General features: G+C 49.4%; 2 protein-coding genes and 1 long non-coding RNA gene across 5 annotated transcripts in view; 1 reads left to right on the top strand and 2 right to left on the bottom strand.

Moving 5' to 3' along the window:
- The window catches only part of LOXL2 (lysyl oxidase like 2), an 87,956-nt gene extending 85,128 nt beyond the window's left edge, over window positions 1–2,828 (top strand). For all 3 annotated transcript variants that reach the window (XM_047717360.1, XM_047717359.1, XM_047717361.1), the window contains exons 13-14: window positions 1,065–1,176; window positions 1,925–2,828. In XM_047717360.1, coding sequence (XP_047573316.1) covers window positions 1,065–1,176; window positions 1,925–2,004 — 192 coding nt within the window. In that variant the 3' untranslated portion in view covers window positions 2,005–2,828. The remainder of the gene's footprint in view (window positions 1–1,064; window positions 1,177–1,924) is intronic.
- Window positions 2,829–3,755: 927 nt separating this feature from the next.
- Window positions 3,756–24,689, bottom strand: part of R3HCC1 (R3H domain and coiled-coil containing 1) — a gene marked incomplete at its 5' end in the record, with an annotated part of 65,477 nt that continues 44,543 nt past the window's right edge. Inside the window, 7 exons of the mRNA XM_047719805.1 lie at window positions 3,756–4,077; window positions 5,197–5,292; window positions 6,670–6,740; window positions 8,898–9,070; window positions 10,228–10,825; window positions 11,685–11,822; window positions 12,196–12,323. Of these exons, the coding sequence (XP_047575761.1) occupies window positions 3,941–4,077; window positions 5,197–5,292; window positions 6,670–6,740; window positions 8,898–9,070; window positions 10,228–10,825; window positions 11,685–11,822; window positions 12,196–12,323 (1,341 nt within the window). The remainder of the gene's footprint in view (window positions 4,078–5,196; window positions 5,293–6,669; window positions 6,741–8,897; window positions 9,071–10,227; window positions 10,826–11,684; window positions 11,823–12,195; window positions 12,324–24,689) is intronic.
- Window positions 12,917–23,919, bottom strand: LOC125092874 (uncharacterized). The gene is made up of 3 exons (XR_007125085.1): window positions 23,869–23,919; window positions 13,249–13,526; window positions 12,917–13,003 (listed from the first exon to the last, which is right to left on the bottom strand). It is a non-coding gene; the product is annotated as an uncharacterized LOC125092874 (long non-coding RNA).

Here is a 24,689-nt window from a genome sequence, read left to right as displayed (position 1 = left end):
GACAGCCAAACACTTTTCCACCCACAAACCCCAAACTGCGGACTTGGAGAGGCCCAGCCAAAGTGCTCTTTATTCTAAAAACTGACTATCCGTGTCTCTGTACACGTACACGGTGCATAGGGGCTTCCACGTGGGGTCTGCTATCGCTCTGCTGAGGGAAGGGGTGGCATCACGTGTCCTGACCAGTGCCATCTATTTAATAATGATGGCTCGTTGGAAGCCTGATGCCGGGCCTGGCCTGGCTGTGCCTAAGCCCCGTGAACACATGGAACCCTCCAAGGAAGGGCTCCACTAGCACACCCATTTCACAGCCCGGCAAACCCGGATCACGTCTGCGTTCCTGACACCCGAACTTTACAATTAGCTAATTAACTCAACAGGATCATGTTAGTGCCTCTGATTCAAGGAAAAGAATTTTTTCCCTTAGGACAGACACGGAGCTTCCCCTGGCCTGGGATTCACTGACCCTCTCCATTACCTCCTGGCCCTGCGTGCAGACAGCGGTAACGCTGCCAAGGCCGGGAGAGAGCCAGCCGGGCTGGACTGGGGGGTGGGGAGCGGAGAGGAAGTGGCCTTCCAAGCAGAGGGGCCTGCGGGCAAGGGCTCAGAGGCAGGGGCTTGTGTGAAGGCACACCTCCAGGAGCACACAGCCTGGTCCTCGTCTGCACCCCATCTCAGCGTGTCCTGCTCCCCAGCTTCCTCCTCGGTCCTATCAGCAGCCTCTTCTTTGGCCACCCTGGGCCCCAATTCCTGCCTCTACTATCCTCAAGCCTCCCAGGGCCCCCAGGACAGGGTAACCCCTTTATGAAGGCCTCTCTGTGGGAGGGGGTATGTGTGTGAATTGCACAGAGGCAGGCAGCCAGGGGCGCATACCCTCACTCCTCTGGACCTCGCCCCCCCACCCCCCGGGCCCATCCTGCCCCCAGCAACGGCCATGCTCCTTCCCATGAGGTCGCCCCGGCTCTGGATGCAGGGCTGGTGTGGGTGGGCTCCGGGCCTGTGGTGGGCGCTGGGGGTGGCCAGGGCGGGTCTCAGCAGCTCGCTCCGCTCTGCCCCGCTCCCAGGTCGTCATCAACCCCAACTATGAGGTCGCCGAGTCTGACTACAGCAACAACATCATGAAGTGCAGGACCCGCTACGACGGCCACCGCATCTGGATGTACAACTGCCACATAGGTAAGGGCCCCGGGCGCTTGGCGGGGAGCCCCTCACCCCAGGGGACCCAGGGTGCCCCTTCAGCCCAGCCTCCGGGAGATGGAGGCAGAACTGCCCTGCTTTGTCGAGGAATCCAAGCGGCTTCCCAATCTGGGTAACGAGTGTGGGGAACGGAGCCAGCCTCCTGCTTCCACGCACAGGAAGGAAGCTGTAGACACATGAGGCCTGGACAGAGCCTGGGTTTTCGCAGCCAGCTCCAGCCAAGGAGGAGGGTGGCACCGAACCGGGCTGGAGCGGAGGCCATCTCCTCGTTCCTCATGTGACCTCAAACATGTGGGCATCAGCATTTTGTGGGTTCTGTGTATCGTCTTCCTCTGCCGAGAGCTAGAAGCTTAGTGAACCACTGTGGCTTCGGGTTGCCAATAAAGCAACTTTTCCTTGCACTCCACACACTGGAGAATAAAAGGGGAAGCAGAGCTTCCTCTCCTGCAGGAGGAGCGATGGCCCCCCACTCCCTTGATGGCAAAAACTAAACTCGCTAGGGTTGGCCATGCCTTCGCTCAGCTTTGACAGAGCATCTGACCTGTGCCTGGCCCTGGGGACGACCCACACCTGGTGGCCGCCCTGGGGCTGTCACACAGAGGTGGCCCCAGCACCGCCACCTGGTGGAGGGGAGTGGCTCCAGGCCCCTGAGGCCGACAGCTGTGGTGTGGGAGGAGGCTGAGCGTCTGGTTTGCCAAACTCTGTCTCCCCAATGCCCATCCTTCAGGTGGTTCCTTCAGTGAAGAGACGGAAAAAAAGTTTGAACACTTCAGTGGACTCATAAATAACCAGCTCTCCACACGGTAAAGGGCCAGGGCACCTCCTGTCTTCAGGCCACCACACATCTTCCCAAGAACTGCAGTCTGACTGATGGCCACACTCCCCCGCCGCCTCGTGCAGCCCAGCCCCTGCCCTGTCCCAACCCCCTATGGCCACATCCGAGGCTCAGGGGCGGGGAGATGGGGTGTGCTTGTCACCCGCTGGGGGCTGCTGACCGACCTCTGGAGCCTGGGATGACCTCTGGGGTGGGGCCTGACGACAGGGTTGTGGGCACCAAGAGCCAGCTCGGCTGGGACCCCGGGAACACAGGTTAGCAGCAGCTTGTCCCAGCCCAAGTATGATGCCACCCCACTCAACTCATGACAGATAATTTCACCACGCTGTTGGTGTGAGTGGTCAACCACAGGCGGTCGGGCTGAATTCCATTTTTGGGTCATTTCCAGCCAACCTCAGTACCTAGACCTCTCTTCCCATTAAACAGGCTGCCTCCACTCTATGATATTCACATATACAAATAATGCTGCCATGTGTTTTCTAATGAGCTCAGAGTTGGTGCTTCTCTGCCCTCCACTCCTAAATCCTCTTACGAGATACCATTATACTTTCACAGACTTTGAAACACAAACTAATTTCGCAGCATATACTATTGGGCGTCTGGGGCACTGAAAGTATAGCTAAGGAAAACCAGCCCACCTGTGTAAGTGACTTGTCTTTCTGTTGTTCCAATTCTGTGGGTAACTGATTTAACGGTGCTATAACCAGGGTCCTGGGTGGTGAGGACACCCACCGAGCGCCATGTGTCATCACAGACACTTACACATACTTGAAACTTTAAATAAAAGTTTATGATACGTATTTGTGTCTCATTTGTGCCCCTACCCCCACCTCTGAGCAGCAGAGCTCCCATGGACAGTCAGCAGGGCGGGAGCCTTGCATGTGCTCTCAGGTTCACGATAGAGATGGGTCCCTGCGGCTGCCTTCAACGCCCACCACACAGACCAACTCCAGCCTTCTGACAGCAGAGATTAAGGATCACAAAAATCACAAAAATGCCAAGTCCTGACCTTTCCTGAACTCATGTTTTTAGTGAGTTTGTCAGGGCACAGCAGCTCTGAGGATGGGATGGGACATCCAGATTTAAACCGTCTTAGGAGGTGTCCACAAGGCCGGTGCCCTGGCCAGGCTCTGGGGGTGGGGGTGGGGAGGCCAGCCCTGCCCCCTCAGGCGATGGGGATGCGGACCACGCCCACCAGCATCAGCACCAGCAGGGGGCGGGCTCTTCCCAGCAAATCGGAAGGGTCCACCGTGACCCCAGAGCACCAGGTAGGGCTGCCTTGGCACCCATCCACCCAAACCAGAAACAGGAGTGACCTGAGACCTCGTCCCCAAAGATGCCCTTGTCCTGGGAGGGAGTCAAATTCAGCGACCATTTCAGGTGCTGCCTCTTGTCTTTGTTCATGGCTACAGAAGCGCGGCAAGCCCTTCTGTGACCCACACCAGCAGGTGACACTAGGACCAGGTCCAAGGGCTAGTGCCCTGCAGCCAAGGGCAGCAGGTTAGGATGCTGGAAGTGCTGGGAGACTGGGCAGGTGTCACACAACAGGTGGAACCCTCCCCCCACCCCGCCACCCCCAAAACTGGGTAAACACTGGGCAAAAATGCCTTTGAGGCCCTGCTGGGATCCTCCCAGCCTACCTAAAGGACCCATTTCTTCAGCAGCCCAGGTCTAAAATGGGAGAGAAACAGCACCCTCTAGTGTTCCCTGGCAGGCCATTTCATTTTGAAGCAATGTTCAAGCTTTTATTTTTTTCTCAACTTCTGGAACTAGACCAAACGAAAGCCCACCCCATCCCACAGGGACACCCTAACAAACTGCACAGGGCTATTCTGGTGTCTGTAAAGGCTTGTGGTGTTGGGGCACCAGCCCAGTTCTGTGGGCGCCAATCCAGGCTTGCTGGGCCACTCAGGGCCTCAGGGAGGTAGGAGACTCAACGGCAGGCCGCTCTTTCTTCCTGTGTTGGAGCCCCAGTGCCCGGGCCACCAGCCTCCTGGCCACCGTTGTATTTGTCTGTGGTCTTGCCTTCGCCAGACGCAGGAGCTCTAAAAGGAAAGCCCCATGGCATGAGGACCTGAGTTCAAGGCTATGGCTACCACTCCTCCCAGTGACACAGCAGCCAAGAGGCCATCTGAGCCAACCTCTAAGGCCCAGCTGTCCCCACAGCATGGCCAGATGCCCGTGGGGTCCTAGCCTAATCCTGCCACCTCTGCCTCTTCCCTGATTGGGCCACCGGGAAGGGAAGTCAAGTCAAGATGGGACACCTGGAACTCTTAGACTGACAGGATATTTACTGTCCCCAAGTCTGGGGCAAAGGTTACACGGGACACAAGAGCATCAGGTGGCCTCAGGAGACCTCTTCCGGGCCAGTCTTGCCAGCCACTTTGCAGCCGCAGAAAACTGGTCTCCAACATCCTCCATCATGCATTTGGGAAGGACAAGAGGAAAAAGGAGGAGTGATCTTTATCTGGCACCTTCTGTGTATACCCCTCACTGCCCCAGGCAGGTCTGTCAGGCTGTTCTTTTTTTCTTTTTTTCAATATTTTATTTACTTATTTGACAGAGAGAGATCACAAGTGGGCAGAGAGGCAGGCAGAGAGAGGGGAAAGCAGGCTCCCCACTGAGCAGAGAGCCCAATGCAGGGCTCGATCCCAGGACCCTGAGACCATGACCTGAGCTGAAGGCAGCGGCTTAACCCACTGGACGTTCTATTCACTCCTTCAGTCCACCCAGTATGATCTGCTTACTCTCGAGAGAAAGGAATCAGCTCACAGACATTAGGTGACTTGCTCAAAGTCAACTTCAAAAGGTGCCAGAAGCAGGATCACACACAGGGCTGACCCCAAACTCCAAGCTCTTCTTACCCCACTGTAAAATATGGTTTCCAGGGCCCCATAGGAAAGACCAAGCTTTTCTCTGAGCAACACCTAGAAGGGCAAGCCCAGAACAGAGCAACAGGCAAAGAGCTCTCTTAATGGGACCCTTTTTCCCTAGGTACCCCTGGGCCCCGGGGTGCAGGAGGAGCACCCCTTTGGCCACTGTAGCCCAGTGGTCCTAAGGCACAGAGCTCAAGAACAGGAATGAATCCAAGGGAAGGCCCCACCCTGCCCAACCACTCCTACGCTCACGTGGCTTTCCCATCAGGACACAACCAGCTTCCTTACTTGGCCTCTGCAAGGCTTTCAGCTTTGACTGCTTGGTTCCCTGAGTGAGGGGCCGGATCTTGAGCACAGAAAAATCCTTGGTCAGGGCTTCAGCGGCTATGGAAAGAAAACAGATCTGGAGCCATCCCTGTTTCTCCTGGTGAGGCCCCATCAGGGCCAGGAAGCACATGTACCACCCCAAAGTGATGGCGCCTCTCTGTGCACCCCCTTGAAGCTTGGGGACTGGGCTGCCCTAACACCTCTCCGAACGGGCAAGAGACGGCCACCATCTGTTCACCTCATCCCTCTAGAGCTCCACGCCCGCAGAGGCCACCTGTGCTCTCAGATGGGGAGCCGGTGCAGAGCCCAGCCTCCACGCTCTCCCCTGGGCCAGTCTGGAGCCACACCAGCGAGGCTGCAATTGCTGACATCAGGGAAGGCGGGCTCCCACCTCCCACCTTCTAAAGCCCGGGAGCTTCGAATAAACCCTCCCCCTTCCCCACTCAAGACTCTCCCGATGCATGCCCTCACTGCCCAGAGCTATGCTGGAGCCACAGGGTACCTGGGCTATGGCACATCATACACAGCATGAGAGAGCTGTGTAAGCTGTGTAAGCCAAGGCCAGGACGGGACCTGCTCCTCACACACAGCTTGGCAGAGCTCAGGAGGCGGCCACGGCCACGCCGCATCCAGCACTTTCTTTCCACGGCACCCCGTGGCCACCCACCCTGCCTGCCCTCAGTCGGCTCCTTCCCTGGTGCTGCAGCAGCCATCGCAGCCCAGTTCTCCCGCACCCCCAACACCCACAGCTCTCCTGAGAACTCGGTCCGAGTCAACTATGGCCTCTCCCAGCTCTGCTGCTGTTCAGAAGCTCATGGTTATGAAAAGCCCAGCCAAGGGGGTCAGGGGTCTCGATAAATACACCCACAGTGAGCTGTGGTGTGGCAGGGGTGGCTTGGGAGTGTGGCCGAGCAGGGGAAGGAGCACTGGGGTCACAGCCAGGGGACTGGCTGATGTCCCCAGGTTCGACACTGGGAGGCCTTGTAACCTGGACAGACCACTGACATTCTGGGAACCTCGGTCTCCCCATCTGTAAAATAGAAGTAACCTGACCTACTTCTTGAGGCTGCAATGAAAGCTGAGGAAAAACGCATCTGCTTGAACCATATGAAATCCCCAGTATTTAAAGGCTTTTCACGTATAAAAAGAGCATGTTCCTACGATTTCATTTCCCATGCGGAAGCAGCCAGAGCTCAGCCTGTGACACGGGCTTGGTAAACATCACCGGACTCTGAAACCTCTGACCTGAAGGCACCACCACGAGCTGCCCGGCCCAGCTCCCCTCCGCTGCCTCTGAACTCCCGGACTGGGAGGGCTGGGTGCGGGCTTCGGGGCCACTTGCCCAGGTGAGCTTGCACCCGCCACAGGTCATCCTTCCCTTGAAGATGGCAGTCAGAGAAAGGGCCGACCGAGCACACCACGAAGCTGCATTACCTGAGGCCAGGCAGGGAAAGACACCGAGCGCGTGCGTGTCATCTACCCACTGAATCTTGAGCCCCTTCTCTCTGTGCCAGGGAAGAGGAGACAGAGTAAGGACAAAAGCAAGGGGTGAAACCCTTTCTGCAGGAGTCCCCTCCCACCTCCAATCCTCCAACACTACCAGCCCAAGACAAGTTCCTATCTCCCCTGCAAGGAGACAACGCTTTGCAGGCAACTTTCTTGAAGGCCACACAGTTAGCCTCAGAAGGACAAGTATCAGCCCTGTGGATCGGTGGGTCCCAGATTCCTAAGGCTGAGGAAGACAGGACTCAAAGAGCTCGAAGAGCACGGTGCCAAGGGTGAAGAAGGTTCCATGCAGGCACCGCCAAGGTGAGGCCAAGGGCATGGGAGACAAAAGGGTTTACGTGCCGGGGACAGGGGGCAGAACCTAAAATAAGCATGTCCATGTTATTGCTCCTGGTCAGCTTTCTTCCTACTGCCCAAGAAAGCCACACTGAGTCTGAGGCTGATGAGAGGCCAAAAGCAGTTTGAGCCCCGTTTCTCTGTGGGCACTGCCCACGCTGGCTGAAGGAGTCACAGGAGGCCCCCGTTTGGCCACACCTTTAGGAAGCGAGAGCAGATGAGGCCCTCCTGCCCTACCAAGCTGCCCCTTTGGCATTCCTCAGGCTCAGGCTCAGGAAGGCAAGGGAGGGCAGTCTGAGAAGCAGTCTTAAAAGGGGGCCATGAAAAAAGGCATCTTTATTCATTTATTTTTTTTTCAAAGATTTTCATTTTATTTGAGAGAGAGGGCAAGGAGGAGGAGCAGAGGAGAAGGAAAAAGAGTCCCAAGCACACCCACTGCTGAGTGTGGAGCCTAACACGGGGCTTGATCTCAACACCCTGAGATCATGACCTGCGCTGAAACCCAGAGTCAGGCATTTAACTGACTTTGACACTCAGGAGCCCCAAGAAAGGGATTTTTAAAAAAACTAAGTTGGAGGAGCATTTGGCTGGTGTCAGTGGAGCATGTGACTCTTGATCTCAGGGCTGTGCGTTCAAGCCCCATGTTGGATGTAGAGATTACTTAAAAATAAAAATCTTTGAAAAAAAATAAAAGACTAAGCAGAAAAAGAGAAAGGAGACTGAAAAAGGAAAATGAACATTAAAACAAGAAAGGGGGGGACGCCTGGGTGGCTCAGTTGGTTGGACGACTGCCTTCGGCTCAGGTCATGATCCCGGGGTCCCGGGATCGAGTCCCACATTGGGCTCCCAGCTCCATGGGGAGTCTGCTTCTCCCTCTGACCTTCTCCTCGCTCATGCTCTCTCTCACTGTTTCTCTCTCAAATAAATAAATAAAATCTTTAAAAAAAAATAAAATAAGAAAGGGGGAGGGAAGGAGAGGAGGAAGAAGGGAGGGAAGGAGGAAGGAAGGAAGGGGGAAGGAGGAAAGAAGGAAAAAAAGGAGGAAAGACTGGAGTTAGATCAAGAAATCTGAGGCGGGACGCCTGGGTGGCTCAGTTGGTTGGACGACTGCCTTCGGCTCAGGTCATGATCCTGGGAGTCCCGGGATCAAGTCCCGCATCGGGCTCCCAGCTCCACGGGGAGTCTGCTTCTCTCTCTGACCTTCTCCTCGCTCATGCTCTCTCTCACTCTCTCTCAAATAAATAAATTAAAAAAAAAAAATCTTAAAAAAAAAAAAGAGTCTTTCTCTCCCTTTCCCTTTAAAAAAAAAAAAAAGAAATCTGAGGCAACAGAAATCTCTGCTTGCAGTACACCCCCTTGGCGCCCATCTCCACCCTGACTCTGCCCCAGGGCATTCAGACCCAGCTCACCCCAGAAACAGTTCTGGCACAGAAATGGCCCTCAGTCTATAGACTGACTGACGGGGTGGCCGGGATGTGGAGCAAGGGGAGGCAGTGGGCTGCCAGCATCCTGCACCCCGACAGGGATCCCGGCTCCCAGCAGGCGTGTGGGTGCGCGGGAGGCGGGGGGGGGGGGGCAGGATGGATGCCAGCAGGACCAGCTCTAGAGCCGTTGAATATGCCCCCCATTAAAAAACCAGCTCTCCCCCTTCTGTACTGTCATGGCCAGCAGGGGTACAGAGCCCAGAACAACCACATTCACTTTCTGCCCTTCTTTCCAGACAGCTAGATCCTGGGGGAGGGGCAGCAAGGGTCCCTGACAACACGGTGACGTCCCAGCACCTGCCTCCCCTGCTTCCCTGAAGTCTTGTGAGCACTCACTGGAACTCAGAAAACGCGGCCAGCAGGTCCTCAGTCTTGAGTGTGGGCTCAAAGTCGTAGATCTCCACCACATGGGCAAAATCCTTCTCTCCGGGCAGGTCCTCCACGAAGGAGGACGTGTCCACATGGATCTTCTCTACCTGAATGTCCTTCTCCGTCAGGTTGTCTGTTATCTGGGAGAGATCACACCCTTCAGCAAGGGGAGCTCTGACACGCAGGGCTCCACACATGTGCTTTCAAAACCACACACCGAGTCCTGCAGGGAGAAGTGGGACTCACATGGCAGGGAGCAGACCACTGCAAGCGGCTTCCCACGGGAGCCACACCTGGCAGGAGTCTGGGAAAGGCAGCATGATGGCTAGAAGGTGGGGAGGCAGGAGTTTTCGGGAAGGTACCTCACTTTTATGGAGTCCCCATTGGGGAACTGGCATTTACGTGCATTATGTTTCACAGTATCCCCTCTTTACAGACTAGAGCACTATAAATCAAAGAGTTAAGGAATTCTGCCCAGGAGTGCCCTGGGTGGCTCAGTCGTTAAACGTCTGCCTTTGGCTCAGGTCAGGTCAGGGTCCTGGGATCGAGTCCCGCATCGAGCTCCCTGCTGCGGGTAGGAGAAGCCTGCTTCTCCCTCTCCCACTCCCCCTGCTTGTGTCTCCTCTCTTGCTACCAAATATATAAATTAAAAAAAAAAAAAAATCTTTAAAAAAAGTAATTTCCCCCAAAGATACATAGTAAGAGACAGAACTGGGCAAGCCCAGGATCCTTCCTCCCCTTATTAACAATGTGATATCAAGCAAGTCTACCTGGTCTCTAGCCTTCACGCGTAACACAGTAGTAAAAGACGCCCACCCTCCCAACCGAACAGCCAGTTTCAGGGGCAGACACCCAGTTCCAAGGAAAGGAGATCTGTAACACAAAGCCTCAGGCAGAAGAACCATTCTCATGACCAAGGCCTGTAGTCCTTTACAAAGCAATTCATCATACCCTGTTACCTCATGAGGCAAAATATTATTATCTGCCTCTCAGACGAGGCAGATAATATGTAATATATATAAAATAATATATAAACAAAATGACTTGCCCATGGTTGCATGGGACTGCGCGGGAACCCAAATCCACACCCCTGACCCCATATCCTGAACCCCATCCTCCCAACTGTGTCATCCCAACTCCTGCGGGCAAGAACCAGCGCTCCACCCCTACGTCTCCTAAGGGACCCCTATCACCCAACACCCAGCCCCTCCTCGCCAGGACCCTTGGTCGCTGTCTGCCCACGACCACACCCACCTCACTTCCGCCCTCCCTTTTCTGGGCCTAAGAGCCTCATCACCTCCTGTAGCAGCTCACTGTAATCGTCCCAGGAGCAGCTGCCAGGCCCCTCCTCTTCTGCCTCTTCCTCTTCCTCCTCTGCTGCCAGGCTCTTCTCCACCTCATTCCCGTTCCCCTCTTCCAAGTCCAGCCGCAGACTGGACCCCAGCCGTGTGGCCATCTCCAACCCATCTCCCAACCCTGAGGGGCTCTCGAGTCTTGTGGACTCAAAGCCAAGTGGGTCCGGTAGCTGCTCATTGTCACAGTGTTGGTCTGGGCCCTCTGGGTCCTCAGGTGCCTGAGTCATCAACACAGGGAGGTCCTGCTCAGAGCTGAGGTCCCCAGCACCAACATTTCCAGGTTCTTCTGGGGGCCCGCCAGCTGGAGGGTCTCCCTTGAGCCCTAGGGTTGAGGGTGGTACCCCTTTCTCTTGCCTGCGCAGCACTCGGGGCACATACAAAGCCTGGTCCGGTTTGCGTCCACGATGCCACCGGCCAGCCCGCGCCCCTCGAGGACCCACAGGTGCTCCTTGGTTTGAGGTGGGCCGGGGACCTCGATACTTGCTGAGCTGGGAGGCAGGAGGGTGGCCGGGGCCAGAGAGTCCATCTGAACTGGGTAACCTGGAGCAGGAACAGGAAGTGTGATCAGAGCAGTTGTTTAGGACAACGGTTTACTGGAGCTACCTGCCATTCAGGCGTGAGGCTCTCGAGTCAGCGTTAGGGCAAAACCAACGCCACAATGACCCCTGGAAATACCACAGGGAAGGCACTGGAGAGGAAGCTGAATGCCACGTTTGAAGAAGAAACACCAGCTCTCCCCTCCGGTGTCATAGACTATGCTGGAGATACCAGAATCTTCAGGCATACACTAGATAAAAGTAAGTACTTGCATTTAGGAACTTGGTTATTAGAATAATATAAAATGTTGGGGGAATCTAGGTGGCTCAGTCGGTTAACTGTCCAACTCTTGACTTCTGCTCAGTGATCTCAGGGTCAAGATCTCAGGGTTGTGGGATCAAGCCTGACATCGGGCTCTATGCTGAGCACGGAACCTGCTTAAGATTCTCTCTCCCTCTCTCACTACCCCTTCTCTCTCTAATAAAGAAAGAAAAATACTAACTTTAAACACTAGGATCATAGTGGTTATAATAAGATCCTGTGAGATGCACACATAATAGACATGCGTGAGGCTCGAGTTTGCTTCTCACACTCCACGGCCTCTCAGAGCAGACGCTCTCACTGCTTCAACTGCTCTATTTTTCTCTCTTTCGGCCCAAGCATATAGCTGAATTTGCTGAATGAATCCCACAAACAATGCACACCTACCCCGCTGCTGAAACAGAAGGCGGGCACTGACCTGAAGCAGCTGAGGCGGGGACAGCAGCAGCCGCCTGGAGGCTGCGGGCCCTGGTTCCTGACCAGCTTACCCACCAACCCACAGGGAGATGCCGAGGGCCCCCCACGGCACTAAGATACACACCTGATATCCAAGTGACAGATGACTGTCCTTCTCCTCCAGCCCTCCCCAACGGAGAAGCTGCTCAGAAGATCAAAATTCTCTGCTGTCCTGTGGATCAGGTACCGCAGGCGACTGGAGAGTGGGGGGAAAAGAAGCACCCTGGGAAGGGATGGGAACGAGTGCTGAGCTGGAGCCGAGGGCCTGACCCCCACCAGGTCCACGCCCAGCTCCCAGGAGGCTTGACACTAGGCCCCTCTGCCCCCCTGCATCCCTGGCCAGCTGCAAGGAGGTTATCACAGGGAGTTACTGGTACCATTCCATTCTTGTGCTGACACCCTTTGATCTCTGGGTGATGCTCAGAATTACACAGGAAAGATGTGGCTGGGAGAGGCTAGAGAGGAGGTTATTAAACCCAAAGGCCAAGGCCAGACGCAGGGAGGAACGAGCTACTTGGGAAGGTGGCACAGGCGGCTCCCCGTGAACCCACTCTTCCCAAACAGGCAGCCGTCCCTCGCCCCCCGCCCCAGCTTACTTTGACAGCTGCTTCTGCAGCAGAAAGCGGTCCAGTTCCTCCTGGATGCGGTGCACAAAGTCATTCTCGGCGGAGGAGAGGAAGACGCCGTCCAAGCAGAGAAGGGCCAGGGTGACAGGTGGGAGAGCCTGCGGGGCAGACGGGACCCGGCGGGATCAGAGCACAGACCCCGGGCCCACCCACAACCCCGAGTGGCGGTGCCGACCGGTCTTTAGAGGAACCGCGGCCAAGGTCTCTCCTCTGACAAAAAAGCAGCCAGGCTCCGAGGCGGGTGGAAGGAAGTGCCGAGGGTCTCCGGGCAAGTCGTTGGCGGGGCCAGGGCAGCGACTCCTGGCCCTGCGGGAGGCGCACCCCTGCACGCCGAGCCCCACGCTGCCTCGCCCTCCCCGGGCCGGGCCAGGGAAACCGCGAAGCGTCTCGGGGGCCTGTTCGGCGGGCGCGGCCGGCCCTCCCCAGTCCCCGAGCGGGAGGCCTAGAGGGCTCGGGGTTGGCGACCCACCCCCAGGCCCGCACGCCGAACTCACCGCCACTGCCCCGCGCGTCGCCGCCGCCGCTCTGAGGGTCCCCGGAAGCCCGCGCGCCCCGGCGCGCCCCGCATCACCCGGCCTCTGCGGAACCACAGCGCCACCGCGCGGCCCGGGGGAGGCACCGCAGAAATGGCAGAGGGGCGTGTTCGGGATTTTTTTTTTTTTTCCCCATGAGAGCACACTGTCTCCTAGTATTAAGTTCAGCAAACACTTTTGAGTGGCTCCTACGTGCAAGGTCGTGGAGTACCAGATTTCCCGGTTGAACTCCCCTTCCGAGGCACCTAACAGAGGAATAAGGAGGAAGGAAGTTTCTGGGCACCAAATATTTCACCACCTCTTGCCCATCCCTTCCCTTCTTTTGCCCTCATTGAGGGAATCTTCACAGAAGTCCAGCTGGACGCCAAGGGGTCACTGACAAGGTGTACCAGCCTTGTGGGTAACTGGGCGAAGTAGGCACTAGCATGGTGACTTGACGGCCATCAAATTATACTACCCTTCTACATCCACATCTACATCCAGCACCCACCTTAACTGGGGCTTGAAATTCTCGCCATCAGACAGCTCCTCCTGGCTGTTATCATCTAGAAGACCAGAGCTGAAATCCTCCTGTGTTCTGAGAGGTGCTGAAATGTAAGCCCGTGATCATCCTGAATCCAGAAGCTCAGAGCAAAGCAAGGCCCTGAGCTAAAAACACTTAAGACCCAGGTTTCCTACAGAGATGGGACCGTCTGAACATGCCCTGCAGTCAGATATGGGCAAGGTTATGGGGACAGCATAGCTCAAAGGTGGGCTGGGAGGAGAGGCCTGGAACAGAAAAATGGAGAAAAATTAAGATGCATTTTGCTTTCTCACAGTTTTTCTCAGAGAATTTCTTAAGAAGATGGTGGTATTATATCACATTTACAAAAGCAATGCTTCTAGGGGGTGCCTGGGTGGCTCAGTGGGTTAAGCCTCTGCCTTTGGCTCGAGTCATGATCTCAGGGTCCTGGGATCGAGCCCCGCATCAGGCTCTCTGCTCCACGGGGAGCCTGCTTCCCCTCTCTCTCTGCCTGCCTCTCTGCCTACTTGTGATCTCTCTCTCTGTCAAGTAAACAAATAAAATCTTTTTTAAAAAATGATGTTTCTAGATAGTTGGAAGAATAAAAAGGGCCTAGAATAAAGACAAAACACAGTGCAGGGAGAACTCAAGGGAGCCAGGCCATGAGTCTTTTTTCTGGGTATGGTCGTGAGGAGCTTCTGAAGACCTGACAGATCCTCGTGCCCAGCCCAGAGGGGCTTGCAGTCCCCGAGAGGGCTGAGGATGGGAGGCTGGCAGGAAGAATGAGAGACACCCTTTGAGTTTCTGACCCCACCAGGCATACCCACACTCCACATGGGTATGAATGAAGCAGGAGCAGGCCGGGAGAGAACTCTGAGTGGCCACACGATGGCACTGTTTCTCTGACCAGGCTCCCTTAACTGGGAGGCATGAGGCTGGGAGGCAAGCCCATTTAGCCACAGCTAGGGACCAGACCTTACCTGGGAGGAATATGCCTGGGGACTCAGAAAACAAAGGCCCAACTTTCTCAACAAACTGGTCATCTCTTCCCAAAACAGAGGGACAAATCAAAAACCCCAGAAACAAGCCATGCCCCCACCTCTTTAAAGCTGGTCCACACCATGGGTGGACCTCCTGAAGGGATGCTTCCAGAAATGCGGAAGGGAGTCAAAGTGCTTCTACCCACACTATTTGGGACAGTATCAGGTGAGGATAAAATGGGCCCTATTACTCAGAGGGGAGTGAACAGAACAAAAAGCACAAAGGATAGACGGAATTTCTACAGGAAAAAAAAAAAAGGATGAGCACACAGCAGGAAAAAGAGCAGAGCGGAGCATAGGCAGTAAGAGGATACTGGATGATTCCCTTGAGAAAAGAGAATACAATTTCAGTTAATAACTGCTTCACATTCCCAAGGAAATCAAAGAAAGACTGATTTCCATGCCACGGTGGATAAACCAACAGATTGAGATGAAAAAGAACTGTCAGAGCCTTGGAAAGATGTAAAAGAGGCAATCACGTTCATCGCAGAAGCAGCGAAAACTAGGGGCAACACGGCAGCGCCGCGGAGTAAACGCTGGTGGGAAAGAAGATGACTATTTACAGAAAGCTTGCCGTTAACTCCTCACAGCAGCTCTTTCAGATGGAGATTGGGAGCCTATTGTACAGGAGGAAACTCAGGTTTAGCCAAGGACGCGCAACTACAAAGCGTGGAGTTGGAACCCACTCAAAATCTAGTTCTAGCCTGACTGCCACACCCATGCTCCCAAACACCACGGGATTAAGATTCTCCATCTTGAGAATGTCATCAGACTCATCTTGGTGGCCTGGAGCCAGATGCAGAAATCAGGAATGAAATAAGTTCGATGAATCCATCAGTTGAAGAAGCATGCTCATGTATGCTATAGAATGTTTCCCAGGAGGTGTGATTGGAAGATTATGAAAGATTATGAATGCAGGGGACGCGGGGTCCCAAACAGTCCTATATGGAGAGATGGACCGAGAGTTCCCTGCTGCAGTAGTGTGCTCTTTGTGTTTAAGGTGACATTTAAGAATATCCAGTTTATGGGCACCTGGGTGACTCAGTTGGTTAAGCCACTGCCTCAGGCTCAGGTCGTGATCCCAGAGTCCCGGGATCAAGAACCACATCTGGCTCCCAGCTCCACGGGGAGTCTGCTTCTCCCGCTGACCTACTCCCTTCTTGGACGCTCTCTCTCTCTCTCTCTCTCAAATAGATAAATAAAATCTTTAAAAAAAAAAAGAATATCAATCAAAAGTCCTTGTAATGTTGGCATACATAGTTCGGCATATTGGAGAATCTCACATATGACGTGGTGATTCCAATTTAAAAAGTGAAATGGATCTCAGACTTAGAATTTTAAAATGGGCAGATGTAATGATGTGGAGAACAAAGACCAAAGAAATGTAGATAAATTTAAATTTCCATGCAACTTGCAGCCCGTTGACAAATACTTGAAACAGGCAGAGTAAAACACTCCTCCAGGAGTTCATAACTGTCTTAATGCTCTGCTAGAGGCTTGACAGTAGCTCAGGTCTCCAGGATCCTAGAAGTCTTCTTTAGCATATGAAAATCCTTTCGGAAACTTCTTTTGTCTTTACTTCTCACCCTTAACTTAGAAGTATAATCAGGGCACCTGGGCAGTTCAGTAAGTTAAGCGGCTGCCTTCAACTTAGGTCATGATCCTAGGGTCCTGGGATCAAGCTTGGCATCAGGCTCCCTGCTCAGTGGGGAGCCTGTTTCTCCCTCTGCCTCTGCCTGCTCCTCCCCCTGCTTGTGCTCTTGCTCTCTGTCAAATAAATAAATAAAATCTTTTTTTTTTTAAGTATATAATCAACAGCTCCTCATAATCCCAGTATAGCTCTTCCTGCCCACAAGTCCTGTCCTGGTGCTTTAATAAAAACACCTTTTTGCACCAAAAACATCTCAAAAATTCCTTCTTGACCATTTGCTCCAGGCCCACATCACATCAGTTAAGAGTATTTGACTAAGTTGGTAAACAGTATTATAATATTAAAAAGAGCTAGATTTATAATATTTTAATATCAACAAGAGTTGTTTAAGTACAACACAGAGAAATGTTTTGCTTTATAGCCCACAAGGTCATCAATTTTATATGCATAAAAAAGTGAGGACTTCTGGAATATAGAGTAAACATACTTTTCCCTATTCCTCCTACTAAATATAACTAAAAACCCTGGACATTATATATAAAACAAACATAAAGAGACTGAAAGGCAGAGAGAAGGCAGACCAGCTAGGGATCTCAGGATTCAAGGAAAAAACAAAATGGTATATTTCCTGGGTTTTCTTTATGCCTCAAGTTCCCAGACTTCAACCTTGAAGCCAGCAATCCAGAAACATCAAAAGACACAGACAAACAAAACAAAAACCTAACAAAAGCCTTTTTTCACTCAGCCAAATGGGCAGGCTAGCCAGAAAGAAAACTTTAGGATAATAATTGTTCTACCACAGCCAAACATTGTTCTCACTCAAAACAGCAAAACATAATAGGAGCCTAGATTGCCAGCTTCATCAGCTTGTAATAAAGCACCACAATCTTCCCACCAAGACAATGTCAGAGAAAGGGAATTCCCAGTAGGGAATTGGGACTTTCATGCTCTCCAGGCAGTAATGAGCCCTGGCCCCTGCCTACAGTGTCAGTAGACACCACTAAAGAACCTAACTTCCATCCCCACCCAGCAGTAATGAGAAGCCTTCACTTTGGGTGTCAATGGCAGATGTATGGGAAGACTGGATTTTAGAACCCATCTGGCAGTAAAAAGATGCCCCCCATGCCCCTGATAGAATGGTGTCAGAAAGAGACAGCTAAAACAGAGACAGAATCTCAAAATATAACGTAACATCCAAGATGTCCAGAATGCAATCAGAAATATCCCGTGATACCAAATACTAAGGAAGACCTCAGACTCCATGGGAAAAAGGCAATGGATACAAATACTAAGATGCCAGAAATGTTACATTATCTGACAAAGATTTTAAAGTAGCCAAGAAGAAGTACTTCAACAGGGGTACCTGGGTAGCTCAGTCAGTTAAGCATCTGCCTGCAGCTTAGGTCGTGACCCCAGGGTCCTGGGATTGACTCCCATATCAGGCTCCCTGCTCAGAAGGGAGTCTGCTTCTCCCTCTCTCTCCGCCCCTCCTCACTCCTCACTTGTGCTCTCTTTCTCTCTCTCAAAAACAAGTAAATCAATCAACAAATAAAATCTTAAATATATATATATATAAAAGAAAGAAAGAAATGATTCAACAAGCAATTGTGAATGCACTTGTACAAATGAAAAAAGAAGTCTCAGCTAAGGCATAGAACATGTAACGAAGCACCAAAAGGAAATTTTAGAATTGAAAAATACAATAATGAAAATAAAAAACTCAGTGTAGAATGGAAGAGGAAAAGGAAAGAATCTATGAACTAGAAGATAAAACAATAGAAATGACCCAATCTGAACAACAGAGAGTAAAAAGACCTGGGATTGAGCCCCATATCAGGCCCCCTGCTTGGCAGGGAGCTTGCTTCTTCCTCTCCAGCTCTCCCATGTTTACGTTCCCTCTCTCACTATCTCTCACTGTAATAAATAAATAAATAAAATCTTTTTTTTTTTTTAAAGATTTTATTTATTTATTTGACAGACAGAGATCACAAGTAGGCAGAGAGGCAGGCAGAGAGAGAGGAAGGGAAGCAGGCTCTCTGCTGAGCAGAGAGCCTGATGCGGGGCTCGATCCCAGGACCCTGGGATCATGACCTGAGCCGAAGGCAGCGGCTTTAACCCACTGAGCCACCCAGGCGCCCCATAAATAAATAAAATCTTTAAAAAAAAAAGACTGAAAACAAAATGAACAGAGACTAGGGATCTGTGAGATGTTAACAAAACAATTTTACATTCATTTTATCAGAGTCCCAGGGAGGAGAGAGAGTGAGGTGGAAAAAGTGGTCAAAACAATTGCTGAAAACTTCTGAAATTTGGGAAAAAATCCACTTGGAAATTCATGAAGGGTCAATTTGCCAAGAAAACATAACAATCAAATTTGAAGAAGAAATCAAGACAATCTCAGATAAAGGGAGAGTAAGAGAATTTGTTGCCAGGAGACCTAGTCTAAAAGAATAACTAAAAGAAGTTCTCTAAATAGAAAAGAAACGGGAGCCTGGGTGGCTCAGTGGGTTAAGCCGCTGCCTTCGGCTCAGGTCATGATCTCAGGGTCCTGGGATCGAGTCCCGCATAGGGCTCTCTGCTCAGCAGGGAGCCTGCTTCCCTCTCTCACTCTCTCTCTCTCTCTCTCTCTGCCTGCTTCTCTGTCTACTTGTGATCTCTGTCAAATAAATAAATAAATAAAAATCTTAAAAAAAAATAAATAAATAGAAAAGAAACAATAAAAGAAAGAATCTTAGAACATTAAGATGGAGAAGAGAACACAGTAAGCATAAATGTAAGTAATACAATAGACTTGGTTTCTCTTCTTAAATCTTCTAAATTGTGTTTGATGGCTAAAGCAAAAATTATGACTATCTAGTGTAAATATTTAAGACAATTTATTGTAATTTATTATAATTTATTATAAGTGGAAGAGGTTAAAAGGACATAAAGGGAATTAAGATTTCCATACTTTACTCTAGTTGGTAAACTGAGAGAACACCAGAAGACTTTGATACCTAAAGCAGCCATTTAAAAAAGCTATATAAAGAGACATTTAAAAAATACTATGGGTAAATCAAAGGAAATTCTAAAAAATGTTTAAGTAACCCATAGAAAGGCAGGGAAAAAAAAAAACAGAAATGAAAAACAAAGAAAGCAGGATGCCTGGGTGGCTCAGTCGGTTAAGTATCTAATCTTGATTTTTGGCTCAGGTCATAATCTCAGGGTTGTAAGAATGAGCCCCACATTGGGCTCCACACTGGGCATGGAACCTGCTTAAGATTCTTTCTCCCCATTTCCCTCTGTCCCCTACCCCCTAAACACACACACACACACACACACACAGAAAGCATAGTAAAATAGCAGACTTAGACTCTAAAATATTACTAATTAGGGCACCTGGGTGGCTCAGTGGGTTAAGCTTCTGCCTTCGGCTCAGGTCATGATCTCAGGGTCCTGGGTTCGAGCCCCACATCGGGCTCTCTGCTAGGCGGGGACCCTGCTTCCTCCTCTCTCTCTCTCTCTGCCTGCCTCTCCTGCCTCTCTGCCTACTTGTGATCTCTATCTGTCAAATAAATAAATAAAGTCTTAAAAAAAATTAAAATATTACTAATTACACTAAATATAAATGTTCTAAATACACCAATTGAAAAGACAGATTGTCAAAGTCAATTTAGAACCACAGGTATATGCTATCTGCAGGAAGCTTACTTCAAATAGAAAAAACATAAGCAGGTTGAAAGTAAAAGGATGGAAAAAGATCTGTCATGCAAACACTAATCGAAGGAAGGCATGTGTGGCTATATTAATTTCAGATAAGGTAGAATTCAGAGCAAAGAAATTAGCTGAGAGAGAAACGGACATCAAACAATGACAAAAGCATCAATTTACCAAGAAGATATAGCAATCCTAATGTGTAAGTGCAAAAGAAAAAAACTGCAAAATATGTAAAGCAAAAACTCATAGAACTGAAAGGAGAAATAACAAGGCCCACAATTATAATTAGAGATTTTGACATCTCTCTTTCAATAACTGATAGAATAACTAAGCAGAAAAGCAGCAAAAATATAGATTAATTCAACAATACCATTAATCAACAGGATCTAATCAACATGTGTGGCACCTGGCTGGCTCAGTTGATAGAACATGTGATTCTTGGGGCGCCTGGGTGGCTCAGTGGGTTAAAGCCTCTGGCTTCGGCTCAGGTCTTGATCCCAGGGTCCTGGGATCGAGCCCCGCATCGGGCTCTCTGCTTGGCGGGGAGCCTGTGTCCGCTCCTCTCTCTGCGTGCCTCTCTGCCTAATTGTGATCTCTGTCTGTCAAATAAATAAATAAAGTCTTAAAAAAAAAAAAAGAACATGTGATTCTTGATCTCAGGGTTGTGGTTTCGAGCCCCACATTGGGTACAGAGCCTACTTAAAAAACAAATGAATGAAATAAAATAAAATAAATAAAACAGGATCTAATCAAAATGTTTAGAATACTCTACCCAACAACAGCAGAATACACCTTCATTTTAAGTACCCATGGAACATAGTCAAAGACAGACAATTTCCTAGACCACAAAACAAACCTCAACAAATTTAAAAGAATTTAAGTCATATGTTATCTGTTTTCTGACCACAATGAACTCAAACTAGAAATAAGTAACAGAAAGATAGCAAGAAAATCTCCAACCATTTGGAAACTAAAAAAATATGCTGGGTCAAAAAGGAAATTAAAAAACACATGGGTCAAAAAGGAAATCCTGGGGAAATTTAAAAATACATTGAACGGAATGAAAATGAATAGAACATATCAATATTTGTGGAAAACAAAAAATTAAATGCAACCGTCAACTTAAAAAAATTAAAATGCAACCATATTTTGTTAAAACAAAGGAAAACATGAAGCTATAAAGTGGCTTGCCATTTTATAGATAGACAGACAGACAGACAGATACAGATCATGGCAAGATTCTTTCCTCTGGGCATTAAAAAAAGACAAATAGAAGATTGAGGTGGAATACAAAGGAAAAAATCAAGTGGCTGCAGATTTCCCTAGCAACTCATATGCCACAGGAAAAGGAAACAAATCTGTGGATGTTTAAAGGGGAAGTGTTAAGAGCACAAAAATCTATAAATCGCGATGGCAGCTGGAAGATGTTTCCAAACTTGCAATGACTTTGTAAGTCTTTCTCATAGAAATTCCGCTGGGGGAAATGGAGTGGTCCCAGCCTGTCTATGGTGGAGATCCAGGACATTGGCAGACACTGTTGATAGACACCTTGTCTGTGTCCTGCATAGCTTAAGTCTCAAGACTCTGGAAAATCCACAAATAACTGAAATTATTTTCTCTAATGACCTAGTCAATCTATTCCAGTATAGATGGCCTGACCAATCTCTTTGATAGCTGCGAGCTAAATAACCCTAATTAGAAAAACAAAATTCACTCTTTGTAGACTAGCACCTTGCCCCCCCTTGCCTTCTTCCATACCTTTTCCTTATGTAAGTCCTTTTTTTGGTTTTCTTTTCTTTTTCTTTTTTTTTTTTTTTTTTGTCTTTGTTCACCCATAAGAATCTAATGCCTGTCCTTGGTGTTCTTGTGAGTTAGTTACACAACTCACTAAAGGATGTTTCTTTTTTTTTCCTTTTTAAATTTATTTATTAATTATTTTTATTAACATTTAATGTATTATTTGCCCCAGGGGTACAGGTCTGTGAATCGTCAGGCTTACACACTTCACAGCACTCACCATTTCACATACCCTCCCCAATGTCCATAACTAAATGATGTTTCTAAGCTTTGCCTTGACATTCATTATCCTTCCTGGGAAGCGACTATAAGACATAATGCAGGGGGCGCCTGGATGGCTCAGTGGGTTAAGCCTCTGCCTTCAGCTCAGATCATGATCTCAGGGTCCTGGGATCGAGACCCACTTTGGGCTCTCTGCTCAGCAGGGAGCCTGCTTTCCCCATTCTCTCTGCCTGCTGCTCTGCCTACTTGTGATCCCTCTCTCTCTGTCAAATAAATAAATAAAATCTTAAAAAAAAAAAAGACATTGGGACGCCTGGGTGGCTCAGTTGGTTAAGCCGCTGCCTTCGGCTCAGGTCATGATCCCAGAGTCCTGGGATCGAGTCCCACATCGGGCTCCTTGTTCTGTGGGGAGCCTGCTTCTCCCTCTGCCTCTGCCTGCCGCTCTGTCTGCCTGTGCTCGCTCTCTCTCTCTCTCTCTGACAAATAAATAAATAAATAAATAAATCTTAAAAAAAAAAAAAAGACATAATGCAGACAACCAAGGGATGAATAAAAATAAATGACTTACAAATTGGGATGTCATGAGAGAGAATGCTTCATGATGAACATTTAATTTGCTTAAACGTTTAGTTAAGTGAAATAATCACAGCAAGAAAATGGTATACAAATATCGTAATTCTTGAAAGAAGAGTTACAGAATGTAAAAAAACGTTTTTTATCACAACAGACTAGGACGGGAACCCCCAAATGCATTCTACAGTGTGGAGGAAGGAGGAAGGGCGTATAACTGTGGCATTCAATAAATAATAGTTTTTCCAAGTAACTGGCAGAGATTGGGGACATTAGTTAACAAAGAAGACTGAACTTATAGCAAAATATGGCCAAAAATATAATACAAGGGGAGGGGGTAAGAAAGCTTAAAGAATGGACAAAAAAGAGGTGATGGAAGTAATATTAAATAAAGCCTTGGCAAAAAAAACACAAAAACCAAAAAACATATATGGTGGTCTCCCTGATATGAGGAAGTTGAGAGGCAACGTAGGGGGTTTGGGGGATAGGAAAGGAATAAATGAAACAAGATGGGATCGAGGGAGACAAACTACAAAAGACTCTTAATCTCACAAAACAAACTGAGGGTTGTTGGGGGGGAGTGGGGGGTGGTGGTGGTAGTAGGGAGAGGGTGGTTGGGTTATGGACATTGGGGAAGGTATGTGCTATGGTGATTGTTGTGAAATGTGTAAACCTGGCGATTCACAGACCTGTACCTTTGGGGCTAATAATACACTATATGCCAATTTTAAAAAATTTTAAAAATTTTAAAAACCATATATGGGATAGATTCCATTATATTATGCACATTAAAATTGATTAAAAGAGCAAAATATCATTCTATGTTCTTTACCAAACTCACACCTAGGACAACTGTATGCAAATTTATTTAAGGATCTCAATAAAATAGTCAAAACACCACATGGAACTTAATGGGAAACACTAGGAATACCACATTAATTTCAGAGCAAGCCAGGGATATTCACCAATTCCTTTTGTTGTTGTTCCTGCTGTTGTTGTTAAGATTTTATTTATTATTGGGGCGCCTGGGTGGCTCAGTGGGTTAAAGCCTCTGCCTTTGGCTCAGGTCATGATCCCAGAGTTCTGGGATCGAGCCCCGAACTGGGCTCTCTGCTCGGCGAGGAGCCGGCTTCCCCCTCTCTCTCTGCCTGCCTCTCCGCCTACTTGTGATCTCTGTCTGTCAAATAAATAAATCATCTTAAAACAAACAAACAAAAAATATTTTATTTATTTTTAAAGTAATCTCCACACCCAACATGGGGTTGGAACTCACAACCCTGAAAGATCGAGTCCCATGCTCTACAGATTAAGCCAGCCAGGCACCCTTCACCAACGCCTTTTTTACAATTTTTTTCTAGGGGTCCTAGCAAAAGCAATTTGGACATAAGAAAGAAAACTGGAAAGGTTGGAAATCTAATGAGATCCAACAAAAATCATCATTTGCAGAGTATTTTTTTCCCATAGAAAATTTCAAGATCCACTAAGAAAGTCTTAATAAGCAGGAACTGTCTCCAGAAATGAAGATCATTTGGAGCAGAGGAAGTGGGAATGCTAACAGAAGGACAGAGAAAGGCAGGGGTAGGAAGGCTGGAGAGAAAGGACAGAGAGACCCACCCTTAGACCCTGCTCTACCTGATAGGCCTCCAGGTAGCCATCCCCTGCTGTGGAGGGTCCCCACCCCAGCCCCAAACTCTGAAACTGTTTGTTGTCTTTCTGTTGCTAGGAGACCGCTTGTCCAGCTAGCCCAAGTTCTAGCTCCATTCTTAAAGGGCCAGGGTAACAGGAACCTCAATGGGGAATGGGGGGAGGGTGTGTCTCACTGGTGGGCTGCGGGACTCAGGCCCGTCATCATCTCAGCCTCCAAGCTCTTGCCAGGGACTCCTTAGGAAGACTGACTGCTAGTGTTTGCACAGCCCCCCAAACCCAGATCTGTTTTCCCCAGTTCAAATGCTACTTCACAACAGCCCCTATAGCAGCCATGGGCCTTAAAGGACGGGAGGAAAAGAATGGAAGCTAAGACTTTGTAATGGCAGGGGCGCCTGGGTGGCTCAGTGGGTTAAAGCCTCTGCCTTCGGCTCATGTCATGATCCCAGGATCCTGGGATCGAGCCCTGCATCGGGCTCTCTGCTCAGTGGGGAGCCTGCTTCCTCCTCCCTCTCTCTGCCTACTTGTAATCTCTGCCTGTCAAATAAATAAATAAAATCTTAAAAAAAAAAAAAAAAGACTTTGTAATGGCATAGGAAGTGCCCATGCTTAAAAGTTCAGTGAAAGAACATGGCACAAAATTGATGTCCTCAATTTAGGAAAAAAAAAAAAAAAACAGAAAAAAAAATATGGAAAGAAAACATACTAAAATGTGGGCAGTGGTTGTCCCTGAGCGGTTTTATTATGAGTTGTTTTCTTCTCTAGACTCCTAAACCTTTCATGCAAATTTTCTAAAATATATCTGTAGA

The sequence above is a fragment of the Lutra lutra genome, chromosome 2 (assembly GCF_902655055.1).
Source record: "Lutra lutra chromosome 2, mLutLut1.2, whole genome shotgun sequence".
NCBI lineage: Eukaryota > Metazoa > Chordata > Mammalia > Carnivora > Mustelidae > Lutra > Lutra lutra.
Note: the sequence above shows the minus strand (reverse complement) of the source record. Positions and strands in the feature narration are given on the sequence as shown.